Raw genomic sequence first — 27,036 nt, forward strand, 5'->3', positions numbered from 1 at the left:
CTCAAAGACTCTCCATTCTCTGCCTCTCCAGGGCTGGCATCACAGGTGAATGCCACCACATCCAGCTTTTTACAGGGGTGCTGGGGATTGGACTCTGGTTCCTGTGCTAACATGATAAACACTGTACCGACTGAGCCATTGTCCCATTGGTTGTGTGTGGGCCTTGATAACTTTCTTTGTATTGTTTGTGTTTTAGTATGTGTACTGCTGAAATGAGTGCTCAACTGTTTTTTAAAATGGTTTATATAGGGTGTAAGAACAGCAAGCTTGGCAGGGGAGATGGCTCAGTAAAGACACTTTCTGCCAAGCCTGATAACTTGATTTAAAAAAAATTGTTTTGATAACTTGATTTTGATCCCCAGGAAAAATATATTGGAAGAAGAAATACATTCCCACAAGTTGTCTTCTGATCTCCACATGCTCACAGTAGCTCAGACTGTCAGAAAAGAACCAGCTCCTGAAAACTGTCCTCTGACATGCATACATGCTGTTGTACAAGCATATCCCCAACACACACACACACATACACACACACACACACACACACACACACACACATACACACACACACACACACACACACACACACACACACGATAGGTAAATATAATTCTAAAAAAAAAAAATTTTTTTTTTGAGACAGGCTTTCTCTGTGTTGCTGTGGCTGTCCTGGAACTTGCTCTGTAGACCAGGCTGGCCTTGAACTCACAGAGATCCATCTGCCTCAAGTGCTGGGATTAAAGGCTCGCACCACCACCACCACCACCACCACCACCACCACCACCCAGCCTAAAATCCTTTTTAAAAATAAAAACAAGGGCTAGATGTGGTAACACAAGTCTTTAGTCCTGTCACTTGGGAGGCAGAGGCAGGCAGATCTCTGTTAGTTCAAGGCCAGCTTAGTCTAGATAATGAGTTCTAGGACAGCTACATGGGGAGACCCTGTCTCAAATAAATCAATTAATTAATTTAAAGAGAAGAGCAAGTCTGTGTCTTTCCCTCTCTCTTCCCCAAGTGGGGATTGCCTTCACTGAGTGCCATCTTTGGCTTTCCAACGCTTGCCAGTGCCATTCCTGAAGAGGAAGCATCTAGCGAAGAGCTGAGGACCAGGCGCCTCTTAGACACAGCTGTACTTCCTTGACTTTGAGTCAACTCCATCACTGTTGGGTGAGCCTCCTGCCTCATCTCCATGCCTGACCCAGGAAGTCACTGTCTTCTCCGCGCTGGGTCCACCTTCAACTGGAACCACCTTTGTCTTTCCTGGCTGCTCTGCACTCTTGCTCACTCAGAATGTGCTTGTCATTTGGGAGGTTTGCTTCCACCTCCCCGAGTGGTGCTCAGGATCCAACTCAGGGCCTCACACGTGTTGGGGGAGTGTTGTACCACTGAGCCTCTCAGCCTTGAATTAGATTCTTGGGGTTATGCTAAATGTTTGAGGGACGGAACCAAGGGTATTTGAGAAACAGGTGACATCTTTCCCATGTCTGTTTTGAGGCTGTGGCTCATCACTTTTCTTTGTTCCCTTTCTGAACTATGTATGTCAGACCGACCAATTGAAAACTTAGTTGAAATAAATACTGAAAAAAATATCAACTACTAAAAGTCATTCAAGAGGAAACAAAAGAAAATCATGTTTAATGCCAACATTGAGTCTAAATTAGAAATTCCAGCCACTAAGCATTTCACCAAACCCTGTGTCCATGAGCAGCTCTCATAACCATGGAGGAAGAGAAACCTTTTTACCTTGCCACAACTAAGAAACAAAACCTAGTTACTTCCGGCAGATCTGTCATCAAGCCAGAAAGGGCAGCGAAAGGAAAGCGATGGTTCTGCTTTACTCATAACAGATTTGACAGTCATGATGAAGCACTAGTGATGGTCGAGATACCACTACCTTTCCCGGAGGGGCAGGGCGGGATAAACCCCATGGTCGGGACACCATAAGCCATTGCACTCCGGATGTGCTGACCCTGTGATCTCCTCCAGTGTGGGAAACTTGAATACATAATTTGTGATAGTGGGAACTGTTTTTGCAGACCCCCTTCAAGAGTGACATACGAAAGAAGGCTCACCCAGGAGTGTTCATTCCAGGATTCAAAGAGGACCTAGTGAAAGCGAAGAAGAGTGAGGCCTGGGGAAGAAGCACCAAACAAGCCTGTCATTATTTGCAGGCATTATGGTTGCCATGGAACAAATCAGAATTGCTAGGTACATCAGTTAGCGAACGCTGTGTAAGAAGTAATCCCAAATTTAGCAACTGCAAACAAACATTTAATCTGCTTTCTGAAAGTGAGGAATATGGGGTAGCAGGCTTGCCTGGGCCCTCAGGAGGCTGAAGGCAAGTTGTTGAGAAGTTTCCCCATTATGTGATGGGAAAGAGGACCCACTTTCAACCCTGCTCTTATGACTTTGGACCGGCTTTCGTTTTTTTTTCACATGGACCTACACAATTGGGATAGTAGGTTCCCTCTGGAGAGACAGCTAAGAAAGTGAACAGATGGAACTAAGGTGCGCTTCAGTGCTAGAAAACTGGCCTGGCGTGTGTGATGAGGTAGTTTGTTTATTTATTTGTTTGTTTATTTATTTATTTATTTATTTATTCGCTCATTCATTCTGGTGGTTTAGACTTGTACTCCTGTATGATTAATAACATCAGCATCTTTTCATGTGCTTATTGCTCATTCCTAAAGGTTTTTGGGACAGGACATTCTTCTCAGAGGCCAAACTGCCTTCTCGAGTCACGAATGAGTACAATTAAACTAATCAAAAGAGTTGGGAATGGGCCTTGCTGGGTGGTGCACCTCTTTAACCCAGGCAGTGGGGAGGCAGAGGCATGAGGACGCTGACCAGCCCAGCCTACATACCGAGTTCCAGGCCAGCCAGGGCTACAAAGATTTAGAAAGAAAACAACATGAAAACAGATGAGGGGCAGGAATGTGTGGGAAAGAGTGTGTAAAAGAATTGGACAGAGCGTTGAGTCAGTGAAATTAGAGGACAAGCTGGATCAAACAGTGATCATTTCCATAGAAGGCGTAGATGGCAAGAAAAGGAGAAAAAGCAGGATAAGACTAGAGCTTAAAATTCTCCAAACCAGGTTAAGAGTTTTAAGGAGAACCAGGGAGGCAAAAGAGTGAACTTTACAAAGGCTGAAAAGATGAAAACTGAAACTAACCCTAGGTGGTAAAAAGGGAGAGAGGGGGAGGTTTAAAAAAAAAGGAGGCTCCTAAAATCCACCAGCGGCAGCTGGGGGGACAGGAAAGAAGGTTTCTAGGCTAGGTCAAGCTTCTAACAAGTCCTAAAATAGGCGGGAAAGCCACAGGCACTGGTGGCACATGTAACTTCCTATCTGTGTCTCAAGCTCTGTGAGCAGGACACTTCTACGTTAGGAGACCTGGGCAGAGATTTCTAGAACACTGCTTCTAGGGATGGGGTGCTGGAAGCTGCACCTCCCACCTCTCAGGTTTGCTGGGAATGCAGAACCTGGTCCCACCCCTGTCCCAAACCAACAAGATCAGCAGAGGACCTGAGCATCCTCACTGAGAAGTGCTACTTGAGGGGATGTGGTGGCACACCTTTAATCCCAGCACTCAGGAGACAGAGGCAAGTGGATCTCTGTGAGTTCAAGGCCAGCCAAGTCTTCATAGTGAGTTCCAGAACAGCCAGAGCTACATAGTGAGGGAGACCCTGTCTCAAAAAAAATAAATAAATAAAAAAGAGTGCTATTTTAGAAGAATTTGATAGTTCTCTATAAGCCTTAATTTACTATTTTAGAACAGTTGACTTTGGCTTATGATTTCTGAGGTTTCAGGCCTTGTTGATGCTGTGGCCTTTGGGCCCTTGGCAAGCCAGAACATTATGGTGGTCAGAGCTGTCCATACGTGGTGGCTTGGGAACACAAAAGAGAGAAAGGAAACAGCCAGGGTCTCAATATGTTTTTTCTTTCCTTTTCTTTCTTTTTCTCAATATCTTTTAAAATATCTCTCTACTAGGTCTCATTACCTACATGTTATTTAACTCTCTGAAGTTTCTTAAAAATAGATAAATTCTACCAATTATTAGTTGATTCTCTATCCAGTACATTTTCTTCCTCTTTTTTTGTTAACTGTTTTCAACTGATTGAAAATCCTTTCTTCTCCCCTCCCAATTCCAAAATCTTTATTGTTTTAGAAAAGATGATCCATCCACTCAGTGGAATGAAGAGTTAGATCCTGGGATCCATCAATAATGCTGAAAAGGACCATGGTTTATCCACTTTTACTCAGTAGACCCAGTCAGAGGCACAAAACTTGTAGTCAATCAGTCTTTGGGCTTAACTCAGCATGATCTACTGAATCACTGCCATGATGTTCCTGCCAGCTTGAATGCTACAATGGTGCCTGGCTTAGAATCGACTGGATTGGTCTCTTCCAGCGTCACTAGGCCTGACTGCACCACATCGAGCCCCTCCCAGACCATGGCCACCGTAGGCCCTGAGTTCATGTGCTTTACCAGCCCTAGGAAGAAAGGATGGTCTTTCAGGTCAAGGCAGTGCAGCTTCAGGCATCCTTCAGAAGCCTGAAGGAACTTCATGGCCGCCAGTAGCTCATCCACCAGGCAGTGCTGCATGCCATCTGGCTTGATGGCAGTGAAGGTTTGCTCAAGGTTGGCCATGGTCCAAAAGCTGGAGGGTTGGTGGTGTCTGCAGTGAGTGGTTTTTTTGTTTGCTTGTTTGTTTGTTTGTTTGTTTGTGTTTTTGTTTTTACAAGACAGGGTTTCTTTGTGTAGCCCTGGATGTCCTGGAACTTGCTCTGTAGACCAGGCTGGCCTCAAACTCACAGGTCTACCTTCATCTGCTTCCTGAGTGGTGGGATTAAAGGCTTGTGCCACCACTGTCCAGTGAAGTGAGAATTCTTAAAAATATGTAAGTTAGGTTTGCAGCTGGGCTCACCCTCTTGATCAAGAATAAAGGTTGCCTGTCCAGACACTTCAGTTGGAACCTTTGCAATCCGCAACTCACTCCTAACAGTGCCCAAGCCACAGTGTGCCTGTGGAGGTAAAAGGTCAGTTCTTCTGCTTTTTCCCACTGAGCTATCTCACCAGCTCTGAAGATGACTCTGTAGAATGCAGTTTCACTCCATGAACATCCGGCAGACAGCCGTAGCAGATTTCCTCTAAGACGTGTGACCTCTTTAGCCACAGGCTTTTGACCCGGTTCACAAACAAGATACCCTCCCCTCGAGCTGGCTCTCAATCCAGTCAGAGTGTCTGGTTACCCTCTCCTGTAGTTTCATTTCTGCTGCAATCATAAAATATTCTGAGTGCTGGAGAAATGGCTCAGAGGTTAAGAGCACCGACTGCTCTTCCAGAGGTCCTGAGTTCAATTCCCAGCACCCACATGGTGGCTCACAACCACCTGTAATGAGATCTGGCACCCTCTTCTGGCCTGCAGGCATACATGCTATACACATAATAAATAAATAAATCTTAAAAAAAATTGTTTAAAAAATATTCTGACAACTGAAGGGAGGAAGAGGTTTACAGTTTGCTTACAATTCCTGTAGTGGGTAGCCATCCCAGCATTGGCCTGGAAGTTCCAATCCCCACTGAGGCTTCGGTAATGGTCACGCCCACAAGGCGGGGCAGAGGAGGAAGCGGAAGACGAAGGATCGGGAAGAGCTCTGTCTCTTGGTTCCCGGACTCTGGACGCAGGAGGTAGACCGAGCAGAGTTCTCCAGAGAACACCGCCGGACTGCGCTATACCCTTGCCAGACCCTGTAACCTACCCCTTCATTTGTAAGTTACCCCACAAAATAAACCTCCCTTTTAACTACGTGGAGTGGCCTTAATAATTTAACCAATAAATTCCAGGTTACAGTCCATCGTTGAGGGGAGGTCAAGGTAAAACTCAAGCAGCTGGTCACAGCAAATGAACGCACCTATACAGCTTGCTTTCTTATGTTCCTTCCCAGCATTCTTCACTCTTACACAGTTCAGAACCCAGCTCATGAAACTGTGCCACCCACTGAGGATGGGTTTTCCCATCTCAATTAACAACAGCAACAACAAAACAAAAACCCAACCAAACAAAAAACAACTCCCAGACACACCTACAAACCAACCTGACTTATGTAATTCCCTTTTGAAACTACCTCTTCTCAACTTTTAGGTTGTATGAGGTTGATAATAGATGCCAACCACCAGGGTTGGAGAGAGGGCTTGGTGATTAAGAGTACTTGTTGCTCTTGCAGAGGACCGGGTTTGATTTCCAGCACCTACATGGCAGCTCCCAACTATCCATAACTCTACTTTCAGGTGATCCAACACCCTCTTCTTGCTTTAACAAGCAGGCATGTGATGCAGGTACATGCATGCAGGTAAAGCACTCATATAAACAAACAAACAAACTCTAACCCCTAAATAGTCATATCATTATTGCACTGGGGGCACATCTTGCTTACCAGGTCAGTATCATAGCATGCAGGGTCTACATTGAGTTAAGACCACACTAATGTCTTTTATCTCCCAGCACCTTTTGGCATTAAGGATACTAGCCAATGGGAAAGAAGCTTCAAGCTCAGTTCCAGCTTCATTTCTCTATGTCTTGCAACTAAAGCAAGTGACTCCTTCAGCAAATAGGCCTTATCACCTAGCTCTGGTGGGAAACCATGAGCATCGGCAGTAGCTTGTATTGTTTCAGAGCCTTGGGCACCACTCTGACCAACTCATAGGGAAATGGCCCATGAATCTTCATTATCCATTCATCAGTCAGTCAATGGGAATGTAGGCTTAACCCATTTCCTAGCTATTGCGATTGGAACAGCAATAAACATTTGTTATTGGCATATGGAAAGATTACTGACCTTTATGAGTTATTTATAAACACTTCGCTTAAAGTGTGCATTGACTCTGGTTTTTTCTTGTGGTCTCTTATATAGAGAATCATATTATTTGTATATAAGGATACTTTGACTTCTTTTCCTGTTTGTACCCCTTTTATTTCCTTCTCTTGTCTTATTGCTCTAGCTAAGACTTCAAGTACTAGCCGGGCAATGGTGGCATACATCTTTAATCCCAGTGCTCAGGAGGCAGAGGCAGGCAGATCTCTGTGAGTTCGAGGCCAGCCTGGTCTCCAAAGTGAGTTCCAAGAAAGGCACAAAACTACATAGAGAAACACAGACTCAAAAAAAAAAAGACTGCAAGTATTGCATTATTTTAGTGAGAATGCTTCAAGTTTTTCCTGTTAGCATGATGTTGAGTGGACAGTCTGTAGTATAACTCTTAATATGCTAGTCTCTCCACGTGTTCATCATGAAAGATGCTAAATCTTGTCAAAATGCTTTTCTGCACCTATTGTTATTGAGATGATCATGTGATTTCTGTCCTTGAGTACATTTATATGGCGAATTACATTTATTGATTTATCTATGTTGAAGAATCCCTGCCTTTCTGTGACGCCAACTTGGTCGTGGTGATATGATCTCTCTGATATGCTCTTAAATTCAGTGTGCAATCATTTTACTGAGAATTTTTGTGTTAATGTTCATCAGATATGTTAGTATATAATTCGTGTGTGTGTGTGTGTGTGTGTGTGTGTGTGTGTGTGTGTTTGGTTTCACTATCAATTTAATGCTGGATTTATAGAAATAAATTAGAAGCATTCCTTCCTTTCTGTTTTATGGAATGATTTGGGAAACATTGATTTTAGTGTTTCTTTAAAGGTTTGTTAGAATTCTGCAGTGACTACATCTGGGTGTATTATTATTTTAGTTGGGACTTTTTCTCTTTTTCAATCTTGCTGCTTGTTATAGTTCTGATTAAGTAGCTTGTCTCATCTTAGTTTAACTTTGGTAGATCATATGCATCTAGAAATTCATCCATTTCTTTTAAATTTTTAATTTCATGAAATATATATATATATATACATACACATCCTTATATTTTTCTCAGTTTCACAGGTTATACTATCTCCCTTTTTATTTAAATTTTGGTCTTATTCATCTTTCTTTTAGTTAATTTGGTTAATGGTTTCTCAATCTTGTTTATCTGAAAAGAATAAAACTTGATTTTTTTTTCCTTTTTTCCTGCCTTGATGTTAATTATTTCTTCCTATCTACTAGTTCTGGGTTTGATTTGCATTTGTTTATTTTCCCAAGGTCTTAAGGTTCATCATTATTTACTTAAGATCACTCTAATTTTATATTGTAAACATAGAATCATGAACTTTCCTCTTAGGACTGCCTACTCTGTTTCCCACAGATTTTGGTATGACATGTTTAAATTTTTATTAAATTCCAAGGACTTTTTGGTTCCTTTCTTGACTTCTTCAATGGCCCATTTATCATTCAATAGTGTGTTGTTTAGTCTTCTTGAGTTTATTTTCTGAAGTTTCTCTTGCTATTGATTTCTAGTCTTATTTTCTTGTGGTTAGGTAGACTATTGTACGTTATTAAAATTTTTCCTATATTTGTTGAGACTTGCTTTTGCCCTAATATGTAATTTATTTTAAAATAAGTCCCATGGATTACTGAGAAGAATGTATATCCTGTTTTATTTGGGTGGAATGTTTTATTTATGACTGTTAAACCCATTTGATACACAATGTCATTTAATTATTTAACTTCAGTGTTTATTATTTTATTTTTATTATTTATTTATTTATTTATTTAGAGTGTGTGTGTGTGTGTGTGTGTGTGTGTGTGTGTGTGCACGCACATGAGCACACATGCCATGGTGCAATTTGTAGGAGTCAATTCTGTCCCTCCACTGTGTGGTTCTGGGATTAAGTCAGGTGGTCAGGCTTGGTAGCAAGTACTTTTATCCTATGAACCATACCACCACCATTTCTCTGTCTGTTGGCCCATGATCATCATGGCAGAAAGCAGATAGGCACGACACTGGAGCAGTAGCTGAGAGCTTTATATCCTGATCTACAATCAGCAGGCAGAAAGAGAGGCAGGGAAGACTGGGCCTGGTGGGCTTTAAACTTCAAAGCCCACCCCGAGTGACACACCTCAAACAACCACAGTGGCATATGGAAGTTATTCACTATTGCTGTATTGGGGTTAGTCTTTATACATCATAGTATTTCTAGCACAAAACTAGGTAGCCTCGTGTTTGATGTGTATGATAGAATTGTAATGGACTCTCCTTGATTGTTCTCTTAATCAGTATGAAGTGATCTTCTGTCTTAGTTAGGGTTTCTATTGCTGTGAAGAGACACCATGACCACAACAACTCTTAAAAAGGAAAACATTTAATTAGGGCTGGCTTACAGTTCAGAGATTTAGTCCATTATTGCCATAGATGGGAAGCAAGGCAGCATGCAGGCAGACATGGTGCTGGAGAAGGAGCTGAGAGTTCTACATCTGGATTGGCAGGCAGCTGGAAGAGAGTTGGCTTGAGCTTCTGAGACCTCAAAGCCCACCCCTAGTGAACACTTCCTCCAACAAAGCCATATCTACCCCAACCAGGCCACACCTCCTAATAGTGCCACTCCCTATGGGCCCATTTTTATTCAAACCACCACAACTTCTTTCTCTCTTCTGACTAGTTATAGTTTGAAAACTTTTCTGTCATATTAGAAAGGTGATGCCTTGTTCCCTGGCTCTACTTGTTTGGAATATCTTCATCTTTTCATGCTGTGGTAGTTTCTCTCTTTGTGTTCTTAGAGGCAGCAGAAAGAGGGATCTTGCTGGACTTGGTCACACACATTTTTAAACCCATTCCAGGAAAGGTAGAGGCAGGCATATCTCTGAGTTTGAGGCCAGCTTGACCTATGTAGCAAACTCTAGGCTAGTCAAGGCTACATAGTGAGACCCTGTCTCAAAACAAAACAACAAAACAAAACAAAACAAAAAAATACTAATAGGAGGGATTATATTTTCTTATGCAACATGCTAGTCTTTCTAGTCTGTGTCTTTTAATTGAATACTTGAGCTATGAATTATCCTAAATTCAGGTTAGCCTTCTGCATAAATTTTTAGATATAATTTTGCTATTTTCTTCTCTTTCTCTTTTTCATCTCCTCTTTTTCTTTTTCAGTCTTCCTTTCTCCTTTTTTTCACGATCAGGTCTTGCTGCACATGGAAAGATGGCCTTGACTTCACTATGTCATCCACTCTGTAGATCCTCCTGCCTTAGTCTCGTGAGTTTCTGAGTGGATGCAACCATGCCTGGCTCACCATTTTTGTTTTCTAAACAGTTGTGGTTTTGATTTTCTACATTGTCCTAAATCTTGTTTAGATAAATGGTTTAAAAGTCATCTTACGTTTAATCCTTTTATTCCCCCTCCTGTTTTTAAGGCGGGGACTTACAAACCAAGGCTGGATTCCAACTCATCACACAGCCAAAGATGACCTTGAACTTGATCTTTTTTCTTCCAACTCTCAAGTTCTGTGCATTATAAGCATGCACTGTTACACATGGTTTCATTTAGTGCTGGGAACTGGACCCAGTTTTGTAAGCATGCTAGGCAAGTTACTCAACCAACTAGGCTATATCCCCAGAACTGAAAAAAAAAATCTTTTAATTAACTTTTTATTTTTAAATCTATATCTTTACCATAATGGTCCAAGACTAGGTCCTAGATATTTTATGCCTTTTCAAATACTCTAAGAGTTTGTACTTTTTTGTGTGTATGTGGGGCTAGTATGATAAATAACATATTCCTAGTGCTTGTTTCTTTGATATTGAAGGCAATGATTAATTTTGTGGCTGTAGAACACATTTTAATTTGTCTCTAATAACTTATTTTATTAATTACATTATTTGGGTCCAACCTAGTATTATTTATTTTCCTTGGCAGGTTGATCTGCAAATTAAATATTTAAAATTATTATGACTTCTCTTAGGATTTCAAATAATTTTTAAAATATATTTATTTATTAAAACTTTTTTCATTTTACATACCAATCCCAGTTTCCCCTCCCTCCCCTTCTCCTGCCTCCTCAGCTCCCTCCCACTCTACCCCTATCCACTCCTCAGAGTGGTAAGGCCTCCCATGGTAGTCAACAAAGTCTGGCATACCAAGTTGAAGGAGAGCCTAGCCCCTCCCCATTGTATCAAGGCTGAGCAAGATATCCCACCACAGGGAATGGGCTCCAAAAAGTCAGTTCATGCACCTGGGATAAGTCCTGGTCCCGCTGCCAGGGACCCGGCAAACAGATCAAGTCACACAACTGTCACCCACATTCAGCGGGCCTAGTTCAGTCCCATGCAGGTTCCCGAGCTCAGTCCAGAGTCAGTGAGCTCCAACTAGCACTGGTCAGCTATCTCTGTGGGTTTCCCCATCATGATCTTGACCTCCTCCTCCTCCTCCTCCTCCTCCTCCTCCTCCTCCTCCTCTTCTTCTTTGAATGCCAAATGCCGTTTATTGAAGGAGGGAGGTCTTAAATACAGGCTTACAGCACAATGGGAGAACCCCAGTGGGCAGAAGTTTGCTTCTGTGTTTTTTGTTTTTTGTTTTTTGTTTTTTGAGCTGAGGATCAGACCCCGAGCCTTGTGCTTGCTAGGCCAGAGCTCTACCACTGAGCTAAATCCCCCACTCCCCCACCCCTCACCACTGCTCCTGATGTTTTACAATCTTGCACATAAGCTGTTAATGCCCAATATGCTGGATACACAGACAAGGAGCTTCCCTTAAACATTGAGGAGGGTGGAGTCTCACAGGGAATTAGCATAGGGAGGATATCAAGGTCAAGGTTGGCAAGCAAGGCAACAGTTACCCAAAGAAGAGGCCAGGGACCTACAGGTCCCCCCCTTTTACTAAAAAAATGAGCTTCTGACTTAGGTCGCATGGGACGTCAACAGGTCACCTTACCTGTCATGGAGACACCTGTCCAGGCCTCATAGGCATTCTGTCTTAGGTTGGTGAGCGCCCCCCAGGAATTACCCATCTCTGAATACTCATTATCATACAGGCTCAATGGTGTGAGAGCTGCAGAGTTAACTGTTGCCAAAGATCTCTAAGTGGTGCTGGGATTGCAATCTGTGTGTTCGACACAGAAAAGACCAACAGAAGTCTTAACCCACCCATAGCCGGTATGCTAAAGGCAGCTGAGCCGTTCCCTTCCTTAACGAGCCTTACTACAAATTTAAGTCCTTGTAAGATGGTATCCCAAGAGCAAATGGAACTTGAGTTTGTAAATTTATAACTTTCAAAGCCAATCAAAATGTATATAACTATTGATTTAAATTTGTCATGCCCAATAGAATGAAAAAATAGTTAACTGTGGTAGCTACTTTTGCTGCCAGGGTCTCCACTGTGCTAGCTGTAGTAACCAGTTATGAAATGGCAATCCCAGAAACAGTAGTAGCAGTGGTCATCACTGTTATAACAGCAACAATGGCAGCCATGATGTCAAATTCCCTTCTGGAGCATGTGGGTATCCATTGACATGGACACAACTCCAGGAACACAAACTGCTGAGGCCCATTATTCTTGATCCCAGCACAACTTAAGCTGGCAGCTCTTCTGGAGAATCCAACCATATGGCTGCAGTTCCTAGGCTTACGTTAATGCTTGCCAAAGCTGGCCCTATTGGGCTTTCGATCCCCATTGGCATCGGAAGGGGAAAGTTTTTCACGAAGGCCCAATAGGTTTCTGCCATGTTGGGCTTCAGCTGCAGCCACAGGGCACACTCAGTGCTCAGAAACCCAATGAAGAATTTCATTGTCCTAAATAGTGTAATGTTTCATTGAGGGTTGCTCAGTAATTGAGTAATACCAAATCTTATTATAAGTAACAGTCATCCTAGGGTCCTCCATGCCATATATATAGCCTTATGGTCCTGTGGGTTGCAGTCTGATTGTTCTTTGCTTTTTCTATCTAGAATCCATTTATGAGTGAGTACATACCATGTTTGTCCTTCTGGGTTTGGGTTACCTCACTCAGGATGATTTTTTTCTAGTTCCATCCATTTGCCTGCAAATTTCATGCTGTCATTGTTTTTCTCTGCTGAGTAGTACTCCATTGTCTATATGTACCACATCTTCTTAATCCATTCTTCAGTTGATGGGCATCTAGGTTGTTTCCAGGTTCTGGCTATTACAAATAATGCTGCTATGAACATAGCTGAGCATGTATCTTTGTGGTATGGTTGAGAATTCCTTGGGTATATGCCCAAGAGTGGTATGGCTGGATATTGAGGTAGTTCGATTCCCAATTTTCTGAGAAACCGCCATACTGACTTCCACAGTGGTTGTACAAGTTTGCATTCCCACCAACAGTGGAGCAGTGTTCCCTTTGCTCTGCATCCTCTCCAACATTGACTGTCCTTAGTGTTTTTGATCACAGCCATTCTGACAGGTGTAAGGTGGTAGCTCAGAGTCGTTTTGATTTGCATTTCTCTGATGATTAAGGATGTTGAGCATTTCTTTAAATGTCTTTCAGCCATTTGTGATTCTTGTTTTGTGAATTCTCTGTTTAGCTCTTTAGCCCATTTTGTAATTGGATTGTTCGGTGTTTTGATGTCTAATTTCTTGAGTTCTTTATATACTGTGGAAATCAATCCTCTGTCAGATGTGGGGTTGGTGAAGATTTTTCCCATTCTGTAGGCTGTCTTTTTGTCTTATTGACCGTATCTTTTGCCCTGCAAAAGCTTCTCAGTTTCAAGAGGTCCCATTTATTAATTGTTGTGCTCAGTGTCTGCTGCTGGTGTTATATTTAGGAAGTGATCTCCAGTGCCAATGCACTCAAGAATACTTCCTACTTTCTCTTCTATTAAGTTTAGTGTAACAGGATTTATGTTGAGGTCTTTGATCCACTTGGACTTGAGTTTTGTGCATGGCGACAGATATGGATCTAATTGTAATCTTTTACATATTGACATCCAGTTATGCCAGCACCATTTGTTGAAGATACTTTCTTTTTTCCATTGTCTAGTTTTGGATTCTTTGTCAAAAATCAGGTGTTCATATGTGTGTGGATTAATGTCAGGGTCTTCAATTCGATTCCATTGGTCCATATGTCGGTTTTTATACCAGTACCAGGCTGTTTTTATTACTATAGCTCTATAATAGAGCTTGAGGTCTGGGATAGTGATGCCTCCAGAGGTTGCTTTATCATACAGGATTTTTTTAGCTATCATGGGTCTTTTGTTTTTCCATATGAAGTTGAGTATTTTTCTTTCCAGGTCTGTGAAGAATTGTGTTGGGATTTTGATGGGGATTGCATTGAATCTGTAGATTGCTTTTGGTACGATTGCCATTTTTACTATGTTAATCTTACTTATCCATGAGCATGGGATATCCTTTCATTTTCTGGTATCTTCAATTTATTTCTTTAGAGATTTAAAGTTCTTATCAAAAAGGTCCTTCACTTGTTTAGTCAGTGTTATCCTAAGGTATTTTATATTATTTGTGGCTATTGTAAAGGGTGATGTTTCTCTGACTTCTTTCTCAGCCCTTTTAGCATTTGTGTATAGGAGGGCTACTGATTTTTTTGAGTTGATCTTGTATCCTGCCACTTTACTGAAGGAGTTTATCAGCTTTAGGAGTTCCCTGGTAGAGTTTTGGGGTCACATGTATACTATCATATCATCTGCAAATAGTGAAAGTTTGATGTAGCTAGAGTTTTCCTGCCTGGCCCACAGACAGGACAAATCTCTCTCACCCGCCAGGCCCATAGACGCTTAGACCCAACCAAGTAAACACACAGAAACTTATATTGCTTACAAACTGTATGGCCGTGGCAGGCTTCTTGCTATTTGGTTCTTATATCTTAAATTAACCCATTTTTGTTAGTCTATAAGTTGCCACGTGGCTTGTGGCTTACCAGTACCTTACATCTTCCTTTTCATGGCGGCGGGTGGCAGTCTCTCCTCCAGCCTTCCATTTCCCACAGTTCTCCTCCTCCTTGTCCCACCTACCCTATCCTTCCTGCCTGGCTACTGGCCAATTAGCACTTTATTTATTTTAACCAGTCAGAGCAACACATTTGACATACAGAATATCCCACAGCAGTTTGACTTCTTCCTTTCCAGTTTGTATTCCTTTGATCTCTTTTTGTTGTCTTATTGCTCTAGCTAGAACTTCTAGTACTATATTGAATAATATAGTGGGGAGAGTGGACAGCCTTGTCTTGTTCCTGATTTTAGTGGTATTGGTTTGAGTTTCTCTCCGTTTAATTTGATAATGGCTGTTGGCTTGCTGTAAATTGCCTTTATTATGTTTAGGAATGTTTCTTGTATTCCTGATCTCTCTAAGACCTTTATCATGAAGGGGTGTTGGATTTTATCAATGGCTTTTTCAGCATCTAATGAGATGATCATGTGGTTTTTTTTCTTTCAATTTGTTTATATGGTGTATTACATTCACAGATATTCATATGTTGAACCATCTTGCATCCCTGGGATGAAACCTACTTGGTCATGATGGATAATTTTTTTGATGTATTCTTGGATTTGGTTTGCCAATATTTTGTTGAGTATTTTTGCATCAATGTTCATGAGGGAGATTGGTCTGTAATTCTCTTTCTTTGTTGCATCTTTGTTTGGTTTGAGTATCAGGGTAATTGTAGCTTCATAGAAAGAGTTTGGTAGTGTTCCTTCTGTTTCTATTGTGTGCAATAATTTGAAGAGTGTTGGTATTAGTTCTTCTTTGAAAGTCTGGTAGAATTCTGCAATGAAACCATCTGGTCCTGGGCTTTTTTTGGTTGGGAGACTTTTGATGACTATTTCTATTTCTTTAGGGGCTATTGGTCTATTTAAATGGTTTCTCTGGTCTTGATTTAACTTTGGTATGTGATATCTATCCAGAAAATTGTCTATTTCTTACAGATTTTCCAATTTTGTGGAGTATAGGTAATGAAGTATGACCTGATGACTCTCTGGATTTCCTCGTTGTCTGTTGTTATGTCTCCCTTTTCATTTCTGATTTTGTTAATTTGGGTGCTCTCTCTTTGCCTTTTGGTTAATTTGGCTAGGGGTTTGTCTATCTTGTTGATTTTTTTCAAAGAACCAACTCTTTGTTTCATTGATTTTTTTTTTTTTGTATTGTTCTCTTTGTTTCTATTTCATTGATTTCAGCCCTCAGTTTATTTCCTGGGATCTATTTCTCCTGGGTGAGTTTGTTTCTTTTTGTTCTAGAGCTTTCAGTTGTGCTGTTAATTCATTGGTATGAGATTTCTCTATCTTCTTTATGTGTGCATTCAGGGACATGAATTTTCCTCTTAATACTGCTTTCATAGTGTCCCATAAGTTTGGGTATGTTGTACTTTCATTTTCATTGAATTCTAGGAAATCTTTAATTTCTTTCTTTATTTCTTCCTTAACCCATTGATGTTTCAGGTGAATATTATTCAGTTTCCCTGAGATTGTAGGCTTTCTATAATTTTTGTTGTTGTTGAAGTCTAACTTTAAGGCATGGTGGTCTGATAAGATACAGGGGGTTATTCCAATGTTTTTGTATCTGTTGAGATTTGTTTTGTGACCAAGCATGTGGTCAGTTTTTGAGAAGGTTCCATGGGGTGCTGAGAAGAAGGTATATTCTTTTGTGTTAGAATGGAATATCTGTAGATATCTACTAAGTCCCTTTGAGTCATAACATCTATTAGGTCCTTTATTTCTTTGTTGAGTTTCAGTCTGGTAGATCTATCTTTTGGTGAGAGTGTTGTGTTGAAATCTCCTTCTACTAATGTGTGGGGTTTGATGTGTGTTTTAAGCTTTAGTAATGTTTCTTTTATGAATGTGGGTACCTTTGTATTTGGGGGATAAATGTTTAGGATCGAGACTTCATCTTGGTGTATTTTTCCTGTGATAAATACGTAATGTCCATCCTGATCTCTTTCAACTGATTTTAGTTTGAAGTCTATTTAATTACATATAAAGATAGCTACACCAGCTTATTTCTTAGGACCATTTGTTTGGAAAGCCTTTTCCCAGCCCTTTACTCTGAGGTAGGGTCTGTCTTTGAAGTTAAGGTGTGTTTCTTATATGCAGCAGAAGGATGGATCCTGTTTTCTTATCCATTCTGTTAGTCTGTGTCTTTTTATAGGTGAGTTGAGACCATTGATATTGATGGATATTGACCAGTGATTGTTACTTCCTGTTATTTTTGTGGTTGTGTTGTGTTGTCCTTCTTTGGTGTTTGTTGCTGTGGGATTATCTATCGCCTGAGTTTTCATGGATGTGTTTAGCTTCTTTAGGTTGGATTTTTCCTTCTAGTGCTTTCTGTAGGGCTGGGTTTGTGGACAAGTATTGTTTAAATCTGGTTTTATCATGGAATATTTTGTTTACTCCATCTATGGTGATTGAGAGTTTTGCTGGGTATAATAGTCTGGGTTGGTATCCATGGTCTCTTAGTGTCTGCATAACATTTGTCCAGGACCTTCTAGCTTTCATAGTCTCTATTGAGAAGTCTGGTATTATTCTGATGGGTTTGCCTTTATATGTTACTTGGTCTTTTTCCTTTGCAGCTCTTAATATTTTTTCTTTGTTCTGTATGTTTTGTGTTTTGATTATGTGGCAAGGGGACTTTTTTTTTTGGATCCAGCCTATTTGGGGTTCTGTAACCTTCTTGTATCTTCATAGATATTTCTTTCTTTAGGTTAGGAAAGTTTTCTTCTATGATTTTGTTGAATATATTTTCTGTGCCTTTGAGTAGGTATTCTTCTCCTTCTTCTATCCCTATTATTCTTAGGTTTGGTCTTTTCATGGTGTCCCAAATTTCTTGGATGTTTTGTGTTACGACTTTTTTGTCTTTAGTGTTTTCTTTGAATGATACATCTATTTTCTCTATTGTGTCTTCATTGTCTGAGATTCTCTGTTCCATCTCTTGCATTCAGTTGGTTATGCTTGTTTCTGTAGTTCCTGTTTGTTTAGTCAGGATTTCTATTTCCAGCATTCCCTCAGTTTGTGTTTTCTTTATTGTCTCAATTTCATTTTTCAGATCTTGGATTGTTTCCTTCCTCTGTTTAATTACTTTTTCTTGGCTTTCTTTGATTTCTTCCAATTTTTTGTTTTTTTCTTCCATTTCTTTAAGGGAATTTTTTATTTCCTCTTTAATGGAGTTTTTCATTTCCTCTTTAATAGAGTTTTTTATTTCCTCTCTAAGGGAGTTTTTCACTTCCTCTTTGATGGAGTTTTTCATTTCTTCTTTAAGGGAATTATTTATTTCCTCTTTAAGCGAATTTTTTAATTTCATCTTTAAGGGAGTTTTTCATTTCCTCTTTAAGGGCCTCTGTCATCTTCTTAAATTTTGGGTTTATTTCTTCTGTTTCTTCTGCCTTGGTATGTTCAGGTCTTGTAGGTATAGAATCATTACTTTGTGATGTTGTCATATAGGTCTTCATGTTGTTGCCTGTGTTTTTGCACTAGTGTCTGCTCATCTCTTCCTCTGTTCAGTGCAGGCAGTGTCTGTGTTTGAAGGTGCCTCTCTTGTTCTAATTGTTAGTCTTGGTTCACCAGGATTTCTTTGTTAAATTGGTGCTGTTGGTCTCTGTTTCTTCCGGATCAGCTTAGTCAAATCAGTGTTAGTGGTTTCTGTCTTTGGGAGCAGTTCTTCCCGGTTGGTGTAGGGTGTGCTTATGGTTTCAGTGGTTGTTAGGTTCGTAAGGGTTAGGTTCTTTTGTTTTTTTTGTTTTTGTTTTTTGGGTTTTTTTTGGTGCAGGGGAGTAGGGAAAGGTAGCTGTCTGGTCGCTGGAACTCCAATGGGTAGGGCCTAGGAGTTAGAGACCTGATCTGCCGGTCTCGAGATGGGAGCTTACCTATTCTTTGTCGGTGAAGTGTATACTTAAGATTCTGATGATCTGGTTCAGTGGCTGGGTGGTGCCTTCTTTTGTGTTCTCAGGTCACATTTTGCTCTTTCATCAATTCCTCAGCTGCTCTTGTTTCTTTAGACTGCAAACTGTAGGTTTCTGATTCCTCTCCCAGATGGATTTCAGCTGAGCAGGGTAGTCTCAGTAACACCTCCAAGTTATTGGGTTTCACAGGATCGGCAGCTGGGCCCTGAGTTGGCCTCAGACAGTGTTCAGCTCCATTCTGGTCTGGTCCCACGGAGACCGGCCCTTCCCTGGGTGTTGGGATTAAAGCTGTCCCTGTTCCAAGCTCTTGATTAGGAGCTTGTTTGATTAGGAGCTTGTTTTCAGTAACTCCTCAGCCGATGGTAGCTCAGTTTCTGGTTTTTATTACAATTGCGTCTAGGCCACTGCCCCACCACTGGGCCTGCCTGCCTCTGCGACCCCGGCCTGCTCTGCCTCAAATAATTTTTTTCAAATATTTTAATGCATTGATGTAATCTTAAAATGTCTGCTATGACCTGCTCCAGGAGTCTGGAGCTCGTCTGATCCCGAAGAAATAGGAGTAGAGGGCTGGAGGTAAGAAGAGTGAGGCTGGGCTGGAGAGATGGCTCACTGCTTAAGAGTATCATTGTCCCTGCAGAGGGCCGGGGTCCAGAGGCCCTCTCTGCCCACCACTGGCTCCTGCACAAATGTGGTACATATACATCCACACAGGCAAAACACTCATACAAATAAAGTATTGTTGAAAAAGCTAAAAAAAAAAAAAAGTCTGCTATGAATTTTATCAGCATCACAAAAGTGGATCTGAGTGACCACTTCACTGTATGCCTAACAGTTTTTGATTATAGCTTTCTGTTTTAGTCAGCAAGTCATTGTCTTGTATTAATAGAACTCAATCACCTTATATTTGCTATTTCAATTGAAATAATTCATCTGATTTTTGTCTGTGAGGGAAAATCTTGGTTGTAAGCACAATTGGGTCTAGAATCAACTACAAGGCTGGCTCCTGGTGTTACCATTCTGGCCTGCCCCTTGGAGACCCGGCATCCTGACTCATCTTACCTAAAGTCCTCTTTAAGAAAAAACCCATCAGTCTACCACGACAGTTAGGGTGTTTGGCCATCCGATCACCAGAGTAGGTCAGTTCGGGCTTTCTCTCGACCATTGCCAGTAGTCTATTGTGGAGGTATCTTTGTGGATTTCTGGGGACCTCTCTAGCACTTTGCTTCTTCCTATTCCCATGGGGTCTTCATTTATCATGGTCTTTCTTTCCTTGTTCTTCCTCTCTGTTCTTGATCCAGCTGGGATCTCCCGCTCCCCTAAGCTCTCTTCCTTTGACCCTTGCCCTTCATTACCCGCACTCACATCCAGTTTGCTCATGTAGATCTCATCCATTTCTCTGTCATTGGGCGATCCCTGTGTCTTTCTTAGGGTCCTCTTTACTAGATAGCCTCCCTAGAGTTATGAGTAGCAGTCTAGTCATCATTGTTTTACATCTAGTATCCTCCTATGAGTGAGTACATACCACGTTTGTCCTTCTGAGTCTGGGTTACCTCAGTCAGGATGATTTTTTTCTAGATCCATCCATTTGCCTGCAAACCTTATGCTGTCATTGTTTTTCTCTGCTGAGTAGTACTCCATTGTCAATATGTACCACATTTTATTTATCCATTCTTCAGTTGAAGGGCATCTAGGTTATTTCTAGGTTCTGGCTATTACAAATAATGCTGATATGAACATAGCTGAGCATGTGCCCTTGTGGTATGATTGAGCATTCCTTGGGAATATACCCAAGAGTGGTATAGCTCGGTCTTGGGGCAGATTGATTCCCAATTTTCTAAGGAAGTGCCATATTGATTTCCAAAGTGTCTGTACAAGCTTGCACTCCCACCAACAGTGGAGGAGAGTTCCCCTTGCTCCACATCCTCTTCAGCATAAACTGTCTTCAGTGTTTTTGATCTTAGCCATTCTGACAGGTGTAAGGTGGTATCTCAGAGTCGTTTTGATTTGCATTTCCCTGATGATTAAGGATGTTGAGTAATTCCATCAATGTCTTTCAGTCATTTGAGCTTCCTCTGTTGAGAATTCTGTTTAGCTCTATAGCCCATTTATTAATTGGACTGTTGGGCATTTTGATGTCTAATTTCTGGAGTTCTTTATATATTCTGGATATCAGCCCTCTGTCAGATGTGGGGTTGGTGAAGACCTTTTCCCATTCTGTAGGCTGTCTTTTGGTCTTATGGACTGTCTTTTGCTCTACAAAAGCTTCTCATTTTCACGAGGTCCCATTGATTGATTGTTTCTCTCAGTGTCTGTGCTACTGGTGTTATATTTAGGAACTGATCTCCTATGCCAATGCGTTCAAGACTACTTCCTACTTTCTCTTCTATCGGGTTCAGAGTAACTGGATTTATGTTGAGGTCTTTGATCCACATGGACTTAAGTTTTGTGCACAGCGACAGATATGGATCTATTTGCAGCCTTCTACATGTTGACATCCAGTTATGCCAGCACCATTTGTTGAAAATGCTTTCTTTTTTTTTCCATTGTACATTTTTGGTTTCTTTGTCAAAAATTATATGTTCATAGGTGTGCGGGTTAATGTCAGGGTCTTCAATTCAATTGCATTGGTCTGTATGTTGGTTTTTATGCCAGTACCAAGCTGTTTTTATTACTGTAGCTCTATAGTAGAGCTTGAGGTCAGGGATCGTGATGCCTTCAGATGTTGTTTTATTGTACAGGATTCTTTTGGCTATCCTGGGTTTTTTGTTTTTTCTATATGATGTTGAGTATTATTCTTTCCAGGTCTGTGAAGAATTGTGTTGGTATTTTGATGGGGATTGCATTGAATCTGTAGATTGCTTTTGGTAAGATTGCCATTTTTACTATGTTAATCATGCCTATCCATGAGCATGGGAGATCTTTCCATTTTCTGATATCTTCTTCAATTTCTTTTTTCAAGGACTTAAAGTTCTTGTCATATAGGTCCTTCACTTGCTTAGTTAGAGTAACCCCAAGGTATTTTATATCACTTGTGGCTATTGTAAAGGGTGATGTATCTCTGATTTCCTTCTCAGCCTGTTTGTCAATTGTATATAGGAGGGCTACTGATTTTTTTTTTTTTAGTTAATCTTGTATCCTGATATGTTGCTGAAGGTGTTTATAAGCTGTATGAGTCCCTTGGATGATTTTTTTGGGGTCACTCATATATACTATCATGTTATCTGCAAATAGTGAAAGCTTGACTTCTTTCTTCCGATTTTATCCCCTTGATCTCCTTATGTTGTCTTATTGCTTTGGCTAGAACTTCAAGTACTATATTGAATGAGTATGGGGAGAGCAGACAGCCTTGCTTTGTTCCTGATTTTAGTGGTATTGCTTTGAGTTTCTCTCCATTTAATTTGATGTTGGCTATTGGCTTGCTGTAAATTGCCTTTATTATGTTTAGGTGTGTTCCCTGTATTCCTGATTTCTCCAAGACCTTTATCATGAAGCAGTGTTGGATTTTGTCAAATGCCTTTTCAGCATCTAGTGAGATGAGATGGAAGCAGATGCAGAGATCCACAGCCAGGTGAGCTCCAGGAGTCCAATTGGCGAGAAAGAGGAGGGATTGTATGAGTGGGAATTGTTGAGGCCATGATTGGAAAAAGCACAGGGACAAATAGCCAAACTAGTGGAAACACATGAACTAAGAATCAATAGCTGAGGAGCCCCCAACTGGATCAGGCCCTCTGGATAGGTGAGACGGTTGATTAGCTTGAACTGTTTGGGAGGCAGTGGGACCAGGACCTGTCCTTGGTGCATGAGCTGGCTGTTTGGAGCCTGGGGCCTATGCAGGGACACTTTGCTCAGCTTGGGTGAAGGGAGGAGGGGACTGGACCTGCCTCAACTGAATCTACCAGGCTGAGCTATTCCCAGGGGAGTCCCTGCCCTTGAGGATATGGGAATGGGGGATGGGTTGAGGGAGGGTGGAGGGGGGCAGGAGGAGGGAGGACAGGGGAATCTGTGACTGATACGTAAAATTAGACTAAAATATAAAAAGAGAGACCCCTCCCCCTTCTCTTTCCTCTTCCTTTTTCTCTCCTTTTCTCTCTCCTGTCATGAGGCGCTGCTGCTTCCTCTCTCTGTGTGACGCCTATCCCTTGCCTGCTGTGGGGTAGCGTTGCCTCAAACCCGCCACTGAACTGTTTTTAAAATACAACACTTGGGAACACCAGGGAAGGGTTTTGTTCCTTTTTTTTTTTTTTTTTTTTTTCTTTTTCCCTGAGACAGGGTTAATCTGTGCAGCCCTGGATAGCATGGAACATGTAGACCAGGCTGGCCTTGAACTCAGAGATCCATCTGCCTCTGCTTCCTGAGGGCTGGGATTAAAGGTATGTGCCACCAGGGCCTGACAGGAGAGGATCAGTTAGATTGGCCTACAGGACACAGACTGGGTGGCCCAACAATGGCTGTCTTCACTGTGGAGAGGCTAAGAATCTGGTAACTGCTTTGTCAAAAAGGCTGAAGTGCCTCAGAAGTACCAGTATGGCGCTAAAAGCCTGGATGATCCCTGCAGGGCCAATAGTCTCCAGTCCACATTGAAAGCCTGGGGTTGGGGATTTAGCTCAGTGGTAGAGTGCTTGCCTAGCAAGCACAAGGCCCTGGGTTTGATCCTCAGCTCAAAAAAAAAAAGAAAAAGAAAAAGAAAAAAAAAGAAAACCCCTCATGTGGGTGGTGACTGCGCACACCTTTGATCCCAGCATGGCTTGTTTCCTTCCTTCCTAATTTTATTTTACTTTTTAACTACTTTGTATGAGTGTCTATCTGGGGGCGGCGGGGGGGGGGGGGGGGGGGCTTATGCACATCAATGCAAAAGCCAGAAGAGAGTGTCAGATCACTTGCAGATGTGAGGTACCTGACATGTTCTGGACCAACTTGAGCTCTCCGCAAGAGCAGTATGAGCTCTTAATTGCTGAACTATCGCTTCAGTCTCTTTTTTTCTTTCTAATTTACTTCGTATTTATTTTGTGAGGGAGGCACATGAGCCATGGTATGTGTTTGTAGGTCAGAGGATAATTTACAGGGGTCATTTCTCTCCTCCTAACATGTGAGTGCCTGGGATGAAACTCAGGACACCAGGCTTGAAGGCAGCCTTACCCATCGTGCCATCTTGCCAGACCCTGTTTTTGTCTTAGTTTCTTTCCTTTTATTTTTTATTTATTAGTTTATTGGTTTGGTTTTGTTCTGTTTTTTGGAACAGGGTCTCATTATGTAGTCTTGTCTGGCCTGAAACTCACTATATAGACCAGGCTGACTTCGAACTCACAGAGAGCCACCTGCCTCTGCCTCCCGAGTGCTGGTATTAAAGGTGTGTACCATTACACTGGGCTCTTAAAAAAAAATGTATGTGTGTGGGTATTTTGTTTGCATGGTAAGTCTGTGCACTATGTGCAGGATTGATGCCCCTATGGACCAAAAAGAACATTAGATTCTCTGTTCTGGAACTGGAGTCATAGATACTGTTAGCCACCATGTAGGTGCTGGCAATCAAACTCAGGTCCTTTGTAAGAGGAGCAAGTACTGCTGATCCATCTCTCTCTAGTCCCCTTAATTTCTTTCTTTATTTTTCCTCAGAGGAGGGGTGGTTTCAAGACCAGGTTTCTCTGTGTAACCTTAGCTGTCCTGGAACTAGCTCTATAGACCAGGCTGGCCTCATACTCACAGAGATCTACCTGACTCTGCCTCCTGAGTGCTGGGATCAAAGGTGTGTTCCACCACCACCACCACTACCACCACCACATGGCAGCTGGGTTTTTTTTTTGTTTTTGTTTTTGTTTTTTTTTTGTTTTTTTTGTGTTTTTTTTTTTTTTTTTTTTTTTGAGCTGAGGATCAAACCCAGGGCCTTTCACTTGCTAGGCAAGCGCTCTACCACTGAGCTAAATCCCCAACCCTGTTTCTTTTCTTATTGCAGTGATATACTAAGTAGTTCTTAGGCCTTTGGGACTATTTTGTGGGTATAACTTGCAAGAGTTTGGTACTTGGAGATAGAAAAATCAACACGTGGAAGCAGAGCTTAACGGCTGTGCTCATGGGAGTTTGGGAAGAACAAATGCCGAAAGAGATGTGGACAGTGGAGGCACACCTTAAGAGATTTCAGAGGGAGCAGAGACTCTTATCAGGAACGGGACTCCGGCCACTTACGTGATACATTGGCCAGGAATCTGGCTTCATTCTGCACACTTGAGTAAAGTTCAAAGCTGAATTTAAAGATAATGGATTCATTTGGCAGAGGAACTTTCAGGACAAGAGAACATTCTAGGCGGTGCTGAGAAAGCAGCTCTAATTGTTAAGGGGGTCAGCATTACCATTTCGGGAGAGGGACATCCTGTGGCCCTGGGGCAAAAGCAAGGGCTTCTGGGAGGCAAAGCCACATCCAGCAGAGCTGCCCTGGTAAAGATCCAAAGTCATTTAAAGGAAGGACACCACACTGAAAGTGTTTTAAAGTTCTGATTGCGTTTGCCTTTCCTCTCATTCAAAATTCGTCATCACTAGCACCAGCCATCACATTCACCATTCAAAGGGAAGGAATAAGAAAGACATTGAGAAGAACGAGGGATGGCCCCTATACGGGAGGCAATGCCATCTCAAAAGTGCCCTAAGGGAGCATCTTACATCTCACTGGGCAGATTCATCTTTGTCTACACAGAAGACAGTACAACATTCTGTTAATTCAATCTCTGATAAAACTCCAATACTATCAGCAAGGAGAAGGACTTGGACTATCAGTGCATGTCTATCCTCTCTGGTCCTCTGCACTTTCACCTCTGATCTTTTCATAGCTGTGTTCAAAGCAAACTTAAGTATCACTCTCCAAAACAGATTCAATTCTATCCTTTTGCCTTGAGAAGTCCTAACTCCTAGTTCCTCAAAAGGTGACTGTTTCTGGAAGCAATGACTTCAAAGGGGCAATCTGGAAAGAAGAGGCCTAATACAATTTGATCGTTGTGCTCATAATAAGGACACTTGACAGAGACACACACAGTAGAGACCACATGAAGACACATAGAGAGGGTAGTCATCGATGTGCCAAAGAAGGGAGCCTCAGGAGAAACCAGCCTTGTGGATCCCTTGGCCTCAGACTTCCAGCCCCCAGCAGGGGGTCGGACTATGTTGCTGTTCTTTTAGACACTGTCTAGGTGCTTCTCAGGGCAGGCCTGGCAAGCTAAACCACTCATCAGTGACTCAGAAAATAAGCTACATTTCATTACCAAACCTACAAATACATGAACAACAGACTTAACAGACCTGCTGTCCACTGCTTGGGGACTCATTATTCCAGTAAATTGGGAGATCACAGAATTCCCATTGCTGCATGGAAACTGGATCTACAGAGTTAGCGGTGCAAGATAAATCTAACACTGGGAGGAAAATTGGCCATCAATAAATATTAACCTTAATGATTGTCACGTAAGTTAAAATTTCATCTCAGAAAGTCTAGCCAGCTCTGCCTCCTTCCCTTTCTGATTGACCTGCCTCTCATGGAAACAATTCTTAAGCTCTTTATAGACTTAGGCAAGACTGCACAAATCACCCAGGTCATTAGATCTGGATATCGATGTTAAGGCTAAGGGCTGAACTATAGCAACACATGCAATTACCTGCTGTTTATTGCTGAAGGATCATAAATCTCTAAGCTATTGCACTGTTTCCATCGAGATGTCAAAGCTGTGAAGAGAAGTTGGGAAAGCCAGTTGGCTTCTATCGGTGGAAAGCAGCTGGTATTCCACCAAGAAAATTAGCTAGTTCTTATAATTGGCAACAAAAGTGGGCAAGCAGACTTGAATGAGCTGGGCTGGAAGCAGGAGAGATAAAGGAGGTTTTGGTAAAGAGCCTCCATTAAGATGAAGGGACACTGATCCCACACCTGTTAAGTTTACTGTGCCTACCATAATGATGCCACAGACCAGACGGCTTTGTAAACAGTAATGAACTTTCCTCAGCAATCTGGACGCTGAAAGCTCCAAGGTTACAGTGCCAGTAGGACTGGTTTCTTTCGAGGTGGCTCTCCTCAGTTTGCAGATGGCCATCATCTTGCTATGTCCTCACATGGTCTTTCACTGCATGCCTGCATCCCTGATGTCTCTGTGTGCCTGCATCCTGGATGTTTCTGTGTCTTCTGATTACCTTTTCTTATAAGGACTCCAGTCAGACTGGAATAAGGAAGTGTCTTAAGGAATTCATTTTAATATTCTTTCCTCAAAGTCCTAATATAGTCATGTTGGGTGCTAGGGCTTCCAACATGAGTTTTTGAGGGATAAGAACTCAACCCAGAAACCTGG

At 41.7% G+C, this 27,036-nt stretch overlaps 1 protein-coding gene and 1 pseudogene across 1 annotated transcript; one reads left to right on the forward strand and one right to left on the reverse strand.

Annotated features, from left to right (window-relative positions):
* The first annotated feature begins 1,891 nt into the window (after positions 1 to 1,891).
* LOC118583330 lies at positions 1,892 to 2,043 on the forward strand (annotated as a pseudogene).
* Positions 2,044 to 4,332: 2,289 nt separating this feature from the next.
* LOC118581895 (nucleoside diphosphate kinase B-like) lies at positions 4,333 to 4,650 on the reverse strand. Its single transcript, XM_036184302.1, has one exon. It carries the CDS (start codon positions 4,648 to 4,650, stop codon positions 4,333 to 4,335), a length of 318 nt encoding a protein of 105 aa, XP_036040195.1.
* Between the last annotated feature and the right edge of the window lie 22,386 nt (positions 4,651 to 27,036).

This window comes from Onychomys torridus, chromosome 4, assembly GCF_903995425.1.
Source record: "Onychomys torridus chromosome 4, mOncTor1.1, whole genome shotgun sequence".
Taxonomy (NCBI): domain Eukaryota; kingdom Metazoa; phylum Chordata; class Mammalia; order Rodentia; family Cricetidae; genus Onychomys; species Onychomys torridus.

Bases quoted from the DNA above. Each gene is read 5' to 3' on its own strand.
- LOC118581895 (XM_036184302.1), bottom strand. From the start codon at position 4,650: ATGGCCAACCTTGAGCAAACCTTCACTGCCATCAAGCCAGATGGCATG.